Genomic DNA, 13895 nt, shown 5'->3' on the forward strand with positions numbered 1-13895 from the left:
AACAAGCGTACTTTAAATTTACGCCCAGCAACAAGCGTACTTTAAATTTACGCCCGACTATATTAGAATTTGGGATTTGGTCGCGACCATATTTGGTCTGGAATTTGATCTTTGGTTGGGATTTGATCTTTACTCCGTCCCACTGTGTTACGATCTCATCCCAAATTATTGGTTATACTCGCCCAATGTGGATGCTCTCACGTTCTTTATAATTTTTTGAATCCGCAAATCTATAAGCACCTAATCCGCTCACTTGTGGGTGTCACATCCACAATTCCACCCATATAAAAAATGGTCGTGGGTGAAGTTGTCAAATCCACAATTCCACCCATATGCTGCTCACCCCTGCTTGTACAAGACAAAAGAAAGGCCCACGAAAAAGAGCCCAGAATAAAAAATGGTCCAATAAAAAACCCGTATGCCAAACGCGGACAAGAAACGCTAGTCTTTCTTTTTTGTTCGTCTTTCTAATAATTTTCCCTCTCTAGGGTTTTAGGAAATACAGTAGCTTTCCTGGTATTGTAGTTCATTTTTTTAGTTATTCAGTTGATTCTTTCTTCTGAATCTAAAACTAGAGTGAGAGAGATTTCGTGATGTCCTTTCAGAAACCATACGCGAAGAAGAATCGTCATTAAAAGAAAGGAAAAACAATGTCGTTTTCAGGATTCTCTACTCAACCTCAACAAAACCTTTTTCAACCCCAATCTCAACCTAATTCCTTTCAACAAACTAACCTCTTTCAACAAACCCAACAGCAACAGCAGCAACCGCAACAGTTTCAATTTCAGCAGCAGCAACAACAGCAACAGCAACAATTATATCTCCTAACAAACGATAAAACTCCAGCAACTTATAATACCAAATGGGCTGATCTTCATCCTGATTCTCAGAAAACCCTTCTCCAGATCGAGTAAGTTTCAAGGGTTTCTTTTCTCTCTTCTTAGTTTTTTCTTTTCTTTGAGAAAATTAGGGATTAATTTGCTTAAATCAGTTGGAAGCTAAGATTTATCTGTGAAAAGATCAAATCTTGGATTAATTTAGTGTTACTGACTTGCGAGAAGACTGATATTAGATGTTTAAGGTTTTAGGTTTGGATATCTAACGGAATTATGTTGAAATGTAGAGAGAGAATATTGGAGTTCAGGGATGAAAGCCAACGACTTGATCAATGTAGCCGTCTTTACGATTCCTCGGTCTCCAATGATGGATTCGAGCTCGATGCTAGTCATATTGTGCAGGTTTTAATCTTCTTGCAATTCTTGTACACTTATTTCTCAAGTATTATGGTGGTACTTATCTTAGTTGATGTTAATCGATGCTAGCCTAAGTTATCTGTTACACTGTGTGTGAATGAATCAAAATATGCTTCGTTTAATCTTGTTTGGTAGTTCTTTAGTGAGTTTTCTGTTAAAAACGGCAAATTGATTACACAAAGCTAAAAGGCAGAAAGATTTGAATTTGAACTAGTTAAAGTATACCTTAAATTCCTTTGCTCATAGTCTTAGTGATGCAGGAAGAAACCCATCACTTTGTGTTGAAACAAACTTTATGGAACGTCAAACATAGCGTGACTGTGAATAAATAGTTATTTTGTGTTTTCTCCCGATCATCTTAAAAGTGTTCGTCTTAAAGATAATGAACATCCCCTTAGGAAGGTCTTTAAACTCATGTTAATACTACCTCCGTTTCAATAAGATAGGCTTGTTTCATGTTCATTCATATCTTTTTGAAACGGAGGAAGTAACTGCTAATATCTACATTTCTTAGTTACTCGTAGTTTTGTATTGTATTGCCAATCCTCAACTCTGTCTTAATATTGCAGGAACTTGGGGGAATCAGCACTGGCATGGAAAGAGAGAAAATTGTGCTGCAAGAACTGATGGTTGTCATAAAAAACATAATGAGAAACACAGAACTTGCAGTGCGTTCATTCATGATACTCCGCCCTAGGTTTATTCATCCAAAGGTGGGAGCTGCCGCAAATATTAACGCCCAAGGTCAAGCTCAAGGAGCTCCAAGTGCGATTACTCCATCAGTATCTACCTCTAGTGTACCTGAATATGATTTCTACAGTGGGCTGCCAAGAAGACCATCACCTTTCATGCAGCAAACAGTAGCCAGATTAGAGAAATATCTTGGTGAGTGCCGCCAGTGTGTTGAAGAGTTAGAGCAACTGCTCCTCTCTGATTCTGAGAGATCTTCTGGTTCAGATTCATCATTGTTGCAGTCTTTACCAAAGGTTTTGTCCAATGTGCACGATTTCTTTGTTCATGTAGCTGCCAAGGTGAGAATTGCTAGTACTTCGTTCTTTGATTAATTAAGGATGCTTCTTATGCATCATATTTTGAGACTTGGCTTTGTGTAGTAGTAGTTAATATTTTTTTTTTAAATCTGCTTGGCAGGTGGAGAGTCTTCATCAAGGCATTGAATCCATGAAGTCAGCTTATCTTGCTGACCAACGACGACGAGGGGATAGTAATGATCCATTTCTTGAGGCAGATCGGAGGCAACTGGCCAAACAAGAAGCTGCTTCTAAGAGAGTTCATCCAACATTACATTTGCCCGCCGTTTCACAACCATCTACTCAGGTAGCAGGTTTGTTTGCTGGTTCAGCAGCACCGGCTATAAATGCACCACAACCATCATTAGGGACCACGCCAGCTTCTTCAGGGAGTGGGTTCTCTCTTTTCACATCCCCAGCTGCTGCTCCATCGGCCAACTTATTTTCTACCCCAGCATCTGCTCCAACGTCGTCCCTTTTCGGTTCACCTGCTGCTTCTCCTCAACCTCCAATTTTAGGGACACTGCAACCATCTTTGTTTGGTCCAACCCCAGCTCAATCTTTTGGTTCTAGCCCTGCCACTGGGACTTCACCTTTCTCTTCTACTCCTTTCGCATCAGGTATGTGGTTTTCTTTTTTTCTCAGGTCCCTAACAGTTTTGCTTACTTAAATTGTGTATAACTGAACTAAGCAAACTGTATTCTGTAGCTCCAGAAAATTAGTTTCATAATTTTATGCCATATGGCATTTAAGTTTTTTCATGCCATGTCACAAGCATATTTCATCTCCAACCTTTTTTAACGGGTTAGCTTAGCTGGTCAATACTTGCATTAACTACAGCTAAGGCACCAGAAGCATAGTGGCCCACACAAACTACAGCTAAGGCACCAGAAGCAACTAATATATAGACATAGATAACTAAATTGGGATTTTAGCTACTCTGTTTATTTACTCAGATTCCTGGACTTCTTGTTATTGTCTCAACTGCAACTAGGTTATATATGTTTTCATCATGTGATCACTCTGCGCACACATATTTATTCTTATCACTTTGGTCTTCTCAGGTCAACCAGCAGGATCTGGGTCAAGCTTTGGGAATGTTTCTGTGAGTAGATTTGCTTAAACTTGATAGCTAACAAGTTAATTGTTTCGTGCTTTGTAATATATCTGCAGTAGAGGACCATTCTTCTTCATGCACGTTTTTGCTGAATCCAACTATTATAAGTTTATAACCTTCATGTTATAAATGGTATATTGGTGTGGCAGTGTTGTTTATATGAATTATGTCAAACGATAATGTTATTATCTGTTATGTTGTAACAACTGTATCGATTGTAACACCTGCACTGTGCTTGTTAAAAAATTTAGCAAAAAAAGACTGATCTATTGTAGATGTATGATGTTCGGCCAAAATGGATAGAGATAGAGATAGAGCAGGGTGACTCTTGAGATTGAATATAGTGGAAATTCTTTAATATGTTTGTTGAGCTCATCAAAATAGTTAATGTGTTGTATGTTAGAAATTATGCAGTGGGAGTGGGTTGTTTTTGCATGTTGTCTGAAATTGTTCTTGTGTATTTCAATGGGTTTTCATTAGTCCGCAGTGTGTAAACACCTGCACCGTGCTTGTCAAAAAATTTAGCAAAAAAAGCTGATCTATTTTAGATGTATGATGTTCGGCCAAAATGGATAGAGATAGAGCAGGGAGACTCTTGAGATTGAAAATAGTGGATACTCTTTAATATGTTTGTTGAGCTCATCAAAATGGTTAATGTGTTGTATGTTAGAAATTATGCAGTGGGAGTGGGTTGCCACCATTGTTACTTCTGTTTTTGCATGTTGTCTGAAATTGTTCTTATGTATTTCAATGGGTTTTCATTAGTCTGCAGTGTGTAAACCTGCGATCGCTTTATTAGAAGAAGACTTCATTTAGCTTTTTTTTAAAAAAATTTCCCTGAGTCTTTGTTCTTGTGCAGAAGTCTCGGCCAAAATCCAGGACTGCAAGACGCTAGTTATACCTCAGAGACAAGACGCAGTTCCATAAACCAATCTGCCTGCCATTTGTTTCTACCAATGACATGAGAGTATCCAACCGCTCTAATAGCAGCTTCGTTGAACCTTCCCCTAGTAATGCGGCCAACCACTCAATCCAAATCTTAAGCTGGGTCATTCCTTGCGATGATGTTGCATTTTGATTCTTGAGTTTGTTCTTATTTTTTGTATTTTGGATGTATCATGTCAGTTCTCAGATATAAAGTTCCAAGCTCATGTAAACTGTAGATTATTAGGAAAAAGATCTCCGTTGAGAGAGAGTAGGTTCTCTCTCTTCTGGTTGTAGTTTTACTGTCTTTTTTTAAGATTAAGACCATGTATAATTAACTTTAACGTTATGGTAAATGTTTGATGGTACATTTTATGAAGATCAACCTTGCTAAAGGGACGGAGTAGAAGGAGTTGGCAAAAGAAGTGCAACATTTAGGAACAGAGAGATCCTTGAATTTTAATGGGGCCTGAGGTGAGGTTACTGAATTACTCAGTGGGGTCTTACTGCTTGCTCCTGCATCATTTAACAATAACTTAGAACCCTGTTCTAGGGCCTACATAAAATTTTTGAGTCATTCAAATTTATTTTCCTAAGTAGGGTATGTTTATAAGAGGTATCTAATGGGTAAATGACCTATATATCCTTAACTAGGTTTCAACCCGTGCCGCAACGGCACGGGCACAATTTCTATTTGATAGTATCATTTTCAAACTGTGCTAATTAACCGTAAGATAAGTTGCTCATTTGGTATAAAATAGAAAAACAATAAGGAACTTTGTTTATGATTCTCAATATTTATTTCCACTAGCATTAAGGAACTTTGTTTGGAGCAATCTGAAAATGAAGATGGAAAAACAATAAGGAGAAAATAATCAGGAAAAAAAATGCAAGAGGGTGTGAGTAAAAATAAAAATGAATAAGAAAAACAATGAGACTCAACAATTTTTTTTTTTTTGATGGGTTCCAACTATTCAAAGTTTAACACCAAAAAAAAAAAAAGATGAGCATGGAAATACATGTTCGGGGAAGTAAACTTCGTGAAAATAACATAATCCATTAAAGGATTGAGAAAAAGCCCATCGCCTCCTTGTCGAATGTCCTGTGGAAAATCCAAAATAATATCATACCATGTTTGATGAAATAACAATAGTTTTCTTTTTTAGTCGTTTGATAGTATAGAATTAATATATTTGATAGGTGGGCGAAGCAGAGACAATGACGATCATGATAAACGTCATTTAAATCCAACAAATTTAAATTGTACAATGTTATGTATATATGCTTATTTACATTGGTATCTTGAACCAGAAAATGACAGGCATTCTAAAGGGGCAAGGAGGTGGACACAATGGCAATCCTAATAAGCCTTTCGAAAAACGTTCATTTATAAAAAAAATTGTTTGTTATTTATATTATTTTTTCATTTGTTTTTCCTTATTGCTAATCTTAAGAATTGTATTAGTGGTACGAATAGTTGTTTTAGGCAATGAAGAAGAATATGATAGTATCATTTGGTGGAAAATCCAAAATAAAATCATACCATGTTTGATGAAATAACAATAGTTTTCTTTTTTAGTCGTTTGATAGTTTTATTTGATAGTATCATTTTCCGATATTAGAACTAATACTTATTATTTGTCATTCTGCCCTCCTTATCAAAAGTAAAGAAAAAAATTGATTGATATTTCCGGTCTTTAGTCTACAAATCCTTTTTCATATACTCACATATGATTTGTTTCTAGTATGTTTGACACTTTTACATCTTCCCAAATATGTTGGAGTTGTATCCTCAAGTCACGAATTAATCGTAATTAATTTTCACACTTTCTTTCCGAAAAAAAAATGTTATGTGTTTTAAAGTTTACAAAGGTATTTTATGGGTCATTTGAAATGATATTTCACTTCTGAATATACCTGATTTTAATGACCGTGCAAAACCAAAACATTGAATTACGTCGCCTGAGTTCATCCGTCCTGGATAGTTGGGTAGGCCTTAAAAATGTCCAAATCCTTGTTAACTTTTCCTCCCTTAAAAATAGTCCAAAAATATTAAAACCCAGTATGGACTCAACAATAAATATCACATTCTATGTTCTTACGAATTCAATAAGATCTCCAGTTCCTCAAAGCTCATATACATTCTACGATGTTGACGTTCCAAATGTGAGGTTATTCCCTGCATAAAAAATGATGAAACCATGGTTAGGTAAATAACGTCAAAACATTGAATAACAGTAGACTCTATTATCCATCATTGAATAAAAATAACGTCAAAACATTTAGTAAGGGATATTTTTGTGTGAAATGCCTTATAAATCTCTTGGATGCGCAATAATTCTTACAATCAATTGGCATTATTTTTGCGCTTGTTGCCTGAAAAATTAAAATCATGTAAGCTCGCCTGAGAAAACCTCTTAATCAGGTACGAAAAGAGTCTCAATGACAAAATAATAGTTGTAAACATGTGTGCGTTATCAATATCTTATTTGCACCATCTTATGGAGTTATAGCAGTAAACATGTACGCAAAAGAAATAATTGTTCTATCATGTATAATAGTATTGTTTTAAAACCATGGTATCATACACACAAAAGCCTAGAATTTTAAAAATCCATAACAACAAAGTTAAGATAAAATATTTAGCACTATGATCAAAGTTTGTGAATATAAAGAATAAAACGACCATGAAAAATACATCTTCGGGGAAACGAACTTCATGAAAATAACATAATCCATTGAAAAATTGAGATTAAACCCATCGCCCCCAATTGTGCTTGTCGAAAGCCCGGTGGAACATCCAAAATAAAACCGTAACCACAACAAATTAATTAAGATATTTCCCACTAATTAACTGGTAATATAGCGGTAGTAAGAGATCGTTCCCACAGAGAGCTGTGTAATTGATATGTTATTTATATAGCAAAACAAAGTAAAAGGGGGTTTGGTTTATGTAAAGTAAATAAAAGAATAAAAGATAAAAGAAAGATGATCAAGGAATCCTTCGCCGTTACCAAGCGATAACTGGATTAGTATACTTATCTATCTTCGTTATAACCATTCATCACCAACCATAGGAAAGCAGCTGGCGCAGTGCTATCCCCAAAGTTCCTCTTGTAACCGGATACCGAAGCGCTCACAAATCAAGTTCTATCCAACTGAACCACCAAGTAGTAGCGCATCAAGGTGTAACCCAGCGGAATCTTTAAGTTATGTGAACTTAGGTTGATCCTAGCAGTTAGACTCTTAGCGCAAGGTCCACTTACTAGTGTTGTCTTCACACACGATTGCTCCACATAATCCCTCTGCGAGGCCTCACGTTCTCTAATTGTGTAAGGATTATTCAACAATTACACGGATATCCTAACCCTTTACTAGCAATAGAATGATCAAAAGATTAATCCAGCGTGCACTCCAAACAATCTAATTAATCAATCATAAACCCTAGAAATAGGGAAAACAAACGATAAGATGATAAAACTCTAAATAGACTTGTATAATAATAAAACTTCACGCTAGAACATTGAATACATCCTCAATCAACAAAGGTTTAGCAACTCATGATTACACAATTACTCGGTTTCCCCCTAAAGGGGTAAACCCTAAAATATTAATGAAGAACAAAAGTGTTATGAGATGTGTGGAGATATTATTTTAGGTCAAGAAGTGTTCCTTTTATAGTCTCAAAGTTGTAGAAGAGCCCGTGTCGAATCCGTGCGAAGTAGGTTGCCAAACTCTAGCCAAAATTCCCAAAACAATGCACGTCCAAATCTGGCCATGCAAAGAGCTCGCATACACATAGCATAATGGGCTCCAGCAGCAGCTGTAGAAGCCCATCCCAATTGCCTTGCTTAGCTTGTCAGTCCACTGGAACCGATAGTGTAACCTCCCTTCTCTTAACTTGCGGCCTGGTTATTCCGGCCGTATGTTTTCCTGGATGTTTTACTTGGAATTCTTCTTTTCGAATCACGGCTAGGACTTCCGATACGTAACTTCTCCTGTATGTTTAACTCCTTTCTTTTCATTCTCTACGGCTAAGACTTTCAATCCGTATACTCTGCTGGATCTTTTCAATATTTTTCTTGCTTTCTCTTCTCCCTACCGACCACAGCTTCTTATTCCATCTTCTCTTTTCTTCCATCGAGCAGCAAACTCGAGCATCATCAACTTCTGATAACTACAGTACAACATCACCTAGTCTCGATCAAGGCAACATCAGAAAATATCCAAACTCCATCGGCAGAAACTCCATCTATCGATCCTATTGCCATGAACCATTATCGATCAATACTGCATCATGTTCTTCTATGTTTTAATCACGACCAAACTCTCTCGATGTTCTTGCTCCATTCATCACCGGTCAATCTCCATCTTTGCTTTGCTGGAACTGGAAGCAATTACGAGCTTCTCTTCTTCATTAAGGCCAGGACAACAACCCATACGAACCGAACACCTCAAAGACTCGTACTTGCTCTCCATTTTTATCATCAATGGCAGAAAGCAACAACGCCATTCTCGATCACCATCAACCCCATCATCATTCATTATTCTCGGTTTCACTCGAGACTAACTCATTGCTAACCACCGATTCCATTGCCGTAACTTTACTGACATTGCTGTCATCATCACTCTTGACCATCAACTACTCCTCACTTCCATTAATGACAACAGTCAATGTTGAAATCTTGCAACAATAGAAGAAATGTCAGATGTATCAAACAATAAATATAAAGAACCGTATCAAACAACTCTACCACGAACAAATTGATGAGGCCAGAATCACAGGTTCAACAAGCTGTCCTTAACATATTAGTTCGCGGGTATACTCTGAAGTAATGCTAAACCTCAACATGCGAAGATGTGTCCATGATAAGACTGCCCGATATAACTTGAGTTAGCACAACACAAGTTACCCACTCTTGAACTCAGCAACAGGGATGGAAGTAAAATGCCGCACAAAAAACAACAAGAAGAAGAAAAGTAGACCTAGAGATAGTCGCTGCTTGTGTGTTTTGAAAAACAGAATTTCGAGTCATATTTATAGGATGAGATACTTGCAAATCAAGTTAGGTTTTGGTTTTCTTCAAAAACAAGTAAAACTTGTAAAAGGAATTTCCCACAAATAAAACTCTTAAGAAAATATTTTTGGAATTAATTTCCTAAAGAAAAATTCGCCAAAAATAAATACGAGTAGAAGAGGAACTTGGTGCATGGTATACGCGCATGGGCATGGGTCGAAACATGTACTTTTCCCCCCACATTGTTTTACAACATATCCATGAGCACATGGTTATATAGTGGAGCACCTCTTTAGTTTTCCACAATGTGGGACTAAAGGTTCCATTTCATTCACTCAAAAATGAGTGAGTATCCTTAGACCCTTAGGTCATGAGATCAAACCACACCAAGACCAAAAATCCATTTATTAAATAACTCATTTTCTCCAACAGTCAATCATTCTGCCTCTCCGTCCGAACTCCACCAGCAAACTCTTCATTCCCTCTATGAGATTGAAGCAAACGATCCTCTTATCTCTGCCATTATTTGATGTCATCACTCGAGCTCATTCCTTGTTCATCATGACAGCCCATCAACAACTCCCTTGCTTCATTGTATACTCGATCACCATTATTATCACTGCCTTCTCCATTGATCACTGGCTTAACTCGTCAATGGCAGTCACCATTATTTCCTATCTTTCTCGTTCAACCCAATCTACCAGCCTCATCGATTCCACCAATCACCATTCCCTGTTAATCTCCGAACTCCATCGTCAGCAACAAGACAACTATGGTTCCCGGAAACCAAACCTCCGTCGAGTTCTTTTGTTGAGTTAGGGAAGAAGAAGTGGCATCCACTTAACAATTAACTTAACTACCTTTAGCAGTTCCTTTGAAACAGGACACCCCTTAACAGGATGATTGTCCCTTAACGTACAGTGGGATGCCAATAACATTGGCCTAGATAATGACCATTTTGCCATTTTGGTCTTCCAAGTTCTTGTTTTGCTCATAATTTCTTCATACGAACTCAGAATGACTCCGTTCTTTCGCCATTAGCTTCGTATTTTCGTCCTTTTCGAGATGATATCAAGGACTCCTATATATGAACAAGATCTACTTGGTCTTTGGCCCTTCTCCTCTTGTAGCTAACTTCTTTCCTTGCACAATTAAGTGCAAATTGCCTTCTTTTGGATGATTCACCTAGCAAAACATAAATAAGAGAAAACAAGAGTAATATACAATAAATTGCAAGAATATATAGCAATTACTAGCATGGATTCGACACTAAATATATGCAAAATATGCACTTAACAATTGTTAGCACTGGGTTCCTCATCAATGTATTTATCTTCTAGATTTGACTCATAAAAATCATCATTATGAGTTTGAGTTTGGGTAAAATCATTCTCATAATCTAGAAAATCAGCCACCTCCGGATCATTGATGTAGTTGAGGTGAAATTTCTTAGCTTTTATAGATGAAGATTCTCTCTCCTCATCCATTTTGATTACTTGAATCGAAAAGCAAGTTTTTTCCTCAATTTCCTTTCTCTTTCTCAAAAAAAAAAACTAACTTTTTTTTCTTCCCCCAATTTTATCAACACAAAGTACTATATTTAATCACTAATCATTAATATTAATCGCTAACAAAAATTTAGTATAACTAATCATTCGTATTAACACTAATATTAAAAGGACAGTTTTGCCATTATTAATATAATTGGTTAAGGGACTTTCAAATTTACTATCTAATGATCTTATTTTGGCATTACTTGATATGCCCTTAAACAGGGTTCGTAACTTAACATAGAGATCCTTATTTTGACTTGGACTCTTAGGATTTTATATGTTGTTGAAATCTTCTCCCCACTCTGTATATATAATAAGCCCGGACCTTTTCTTGATCCCTTTTGGGTTTTCTGCTGAGCAGCAACCTTTTAACATACATAATGATCATGAGCATATCACACGACTATTAGGAGTAACTTAGAATGTCGCTGTAACCTGTAATCTTGCATCGTAACTCTAAAGTTATCACTCTATAACCCAAATGTCTCATGATCCAAATCTCCAGCCCCAACTGATTGGGGGCAGTTGACACAGTATGAAGCTTTTGTGTTCTTTTAGGATGGATATTGGGCCAATCAGACGTTTCTCGGTTTTCTCATTTTTATTGCAAGTCATTAAATAAGAGATCATTTTAGTGTTTAATGATGTTCTTAATGATTTGATCCCACACTCATAACGTATGCAATGACATCACGGCAATTAATGTGGATATTGGTCATGGTCCATGGATGTTTAAAATTTAAAAACTGTCACGGATACCCCGAATCATAAAATATAATCGCAACCGTTGTTTTTCCAACCTTTTGACTTTTTCTTTGTTTTTTCTTTAATTATGGATTGTGGATTAAGGATTGGACTTCTATCATCAGTTTTTGCAAAAATGTCGTTATTTTTTCTACTTCCTCTGTCGGAGATTCGGGACATTTTCGTTGTGGTAATTCAGATTAGACTATTTAGTATTTTGATGAAAAAGCCCTTGAACTTTGTAGCGTGGTAACATTTGTGAGTTGAGACGACCTGGTGGACTCCGGATAGTATTAAGATTCGCTGTATGGTAGTATTCTCTCGTGCTGATTTTTTTTTTTTAAAGTTTCCTGGTAGCATAGCTCGCCCTTCCAGGTACCGGTCTCGCAACTTAATTAAGAGTTCCGTTTAATTGAAGTGGCGTCGGGTATTTCTTTCACAAAATTGATTAAAAAGACCAAAATCAACAATTCATGGGTGAAAAGGACAGTTAGATTTTGATACTGTTTAAATGGACAAAAATATAAAAATAGTCAGGATGTAAACAGTTTCATCCTACCCATTTTCAAATATTTTTTCTTATTTCTAATTTACATCATGATGCATCTAGTTTCATCCTTGCTATTTTTTAAGTTTAAGTCATGATGAATCCAGTTTCGTCCTTGCTATTTTTTGTGTGTCCATTTCATCCAAATTATTTTTTATTCGTCCATTTGAACCGTGTTTTAGAAATATTTGGACAAATGACCCATTTTCCGTATTTCTTTCTATGAACTGGAGGTGGTATTATCTATCATTATATCGACTTCCACATATGTTTCAGCACACTCTCATTATAATGGTTAAGTCAAAAACCTAGTGCATTTCAAATCGATTATCGTATTAAAATTGGCCAAGGATGTCTCACAGTAGCATGCAACTGATAATTCAATTCAAATAAATTATCATAATGTCTTATCCTAAGACACTACAACTTCAAGGTCGGTTTGTTTATTACGAGCCTGAGATGATGTCCATACTTATAAATTCGAGCTGCTTCGAGCCGATTTACCATCTAATTTCGTGGGATTAGATGGTAAATCCCTTGTGGAATCTGATCCCTTGGTATTTTAAGTAGATTTTTTATTTTTGGCAGGTGCATCGAAAGAGAAGGTTCTGGAATCTGATCATAAAGCAACTCAATGCTGCAAGTTCTGAAATACCCTTGTGCAGCCTTAATGAGCTTTTTGGATAACACGTCACATTGGCAACTTAACTAACATAGAGGACGCAACTACCCTCATGATTGCACTTCTGTCATAGACTGTGCAGGTGAACTGCCACCATTTCCAAATTTTCTTTGACCGTCTGAGTACATGTTATTTTCTATGTAATAACGGAGTTTTTTTTTTGTAGCATTCTCATTCATCAGAATTCCATATTAATTCTGATTTTTGATTGATTCTGGCCCCACCATTTTTTTTTGAGTAATAAAATATTAAATATTAACTAATAGAATAATATTTTTTTCTAAAAATAAAATAACTAAATTTTAAAAATCTTTTTCTTGCTTCCCATAACAAAATCTTAAAAATCTCTAACATGCCAATAATATATCAAATCACGATTCCATCATGATAATCAAAAAATAAATCTAATGATCATCACGTGATGAGGAAATGGATCGAATGATCATCATGTGATGAAAAAAATTGATCGAAAGATCATCAAGTGTCCAATGTCCATTGTCTGTTTACATTCACAGAAAACGTTATTTTCCTAATTACATTTCAAACTATCAATTAAATCGAGAAAAAACAAAATTTCAAAAAAACCCTGATTAGCCCGGTCATAGATCTCTATTCTGCAAAACTTGATTGGCCCGTTCATGAATCTCTTTTCCGAAAATCTTTGTTGGTGGTCCTGCCCATCAATTAGATTCTTTTAGTAATTTGTATGAATGATTTGGAACAAAAATTACTGTTTGAATAAAGCTAATACAATACAAAAAAAAAGTGCTAATACAAAAGAAACTATGATTTCCAAAAATCATTTTTTTTAATTTGTTTTTTCTATAATTAAAAAAACATAAAAAAATGTAAAGAAAATCCTTACGGATTATTTTCCTTATTAGAAAAATATAGTTTCATGGTAAGTAATTGATAATTAATTGACAAAACAAAGAAAATGTAAAAAAATCTTGAAAATATTATTTTATTTATTTAAAAAATATTATTTAGTAATTAATAAATAATATATTATTTCTAAGTGTAAACATA

At 35.7% G+C, this 13895-nt stretch overlaps 1 protein-coding gene across 2 annotated transcripts; it reads left to right on the forward strand.

Annotated features, from left to right (window-relative positions):
- Window positions 1-444: 444 nt before the first annotated feature.
- Window positions 445-4703, forward strand: LOC113349741 (nuclear pore complex protein NUP58-like). 2 transcript variants are annotated; one of them, XM_026593772.1, is made up of 6 exons: window positions 445-910; window positions 1124-1238; window positions 1823-2284; window positions 2403-2901; window positions 3346-3386; window positions 4261-4703. In XM_026593772.1, the coding sequence occupies exons 1-6, from the start codon at window positions 651-653 to the stop codon at window positions 4291-4293; spliced, it is 1410 nt and encodes a 469-aa protein (XP_026449557.1). In that variant the 5' UTR covers window positions 445-650; the 3' UTR covers window positions 4294-4703. The 2 variants fall into 2 exon arrangements, with proteins under 2 accessions (XP_026449557.1, XP_026449555.1); XM_026593770.1 differs by having other exon boundaries at window positions 446-910; window positions 4258-4703.
- Window positions 4704-13895: the final 9192 nt, after the last annotated feature.

The sequence above is a fragment of the Papaver somniferum genome, chromosome 2 (assembly GCF_003573695.1).
Source record: "Papaver somniferum cultivar HN1 chromosome 2, ASM357369v1, whole genome shotgun sequence".
NCBI classification, from domain to species: domain Eukaryota; kingdom Viridiplantae; phylum Streptophyta; class Magnoliopsida; order Ranunculales; family Papaveraceae; genus Papaver; species Papaver somniferum.

What these genes read in the sequence shown, in the direction of transcription:
- LOC113349741 (XM_026593770.1), top strand. Translation starts at nt 651, where the DNA reads ATGTCGTTTTCAGGATTCTCTACTCAACCTCAACAAAACCTTTTTCAA. An exon ending in AAAACCCTTCTCCAGATCGA is followed by an intron (nt 911 to 1,123) that starts GTAAGTTTCAAG and finishes GTTGAAATGTAG; the next exon opens with AGAGAGAATATTGGAGTTCA. An exon ending in CAAGCTTTGGGAATGTTTCT is followed by an intron (nt 3,387 to 4,257) that starts GTGAGTAGATTT and finishes GTTCTTGTGCAG; the next exon opens with AAGTCTCGGCCAAAATCCAG.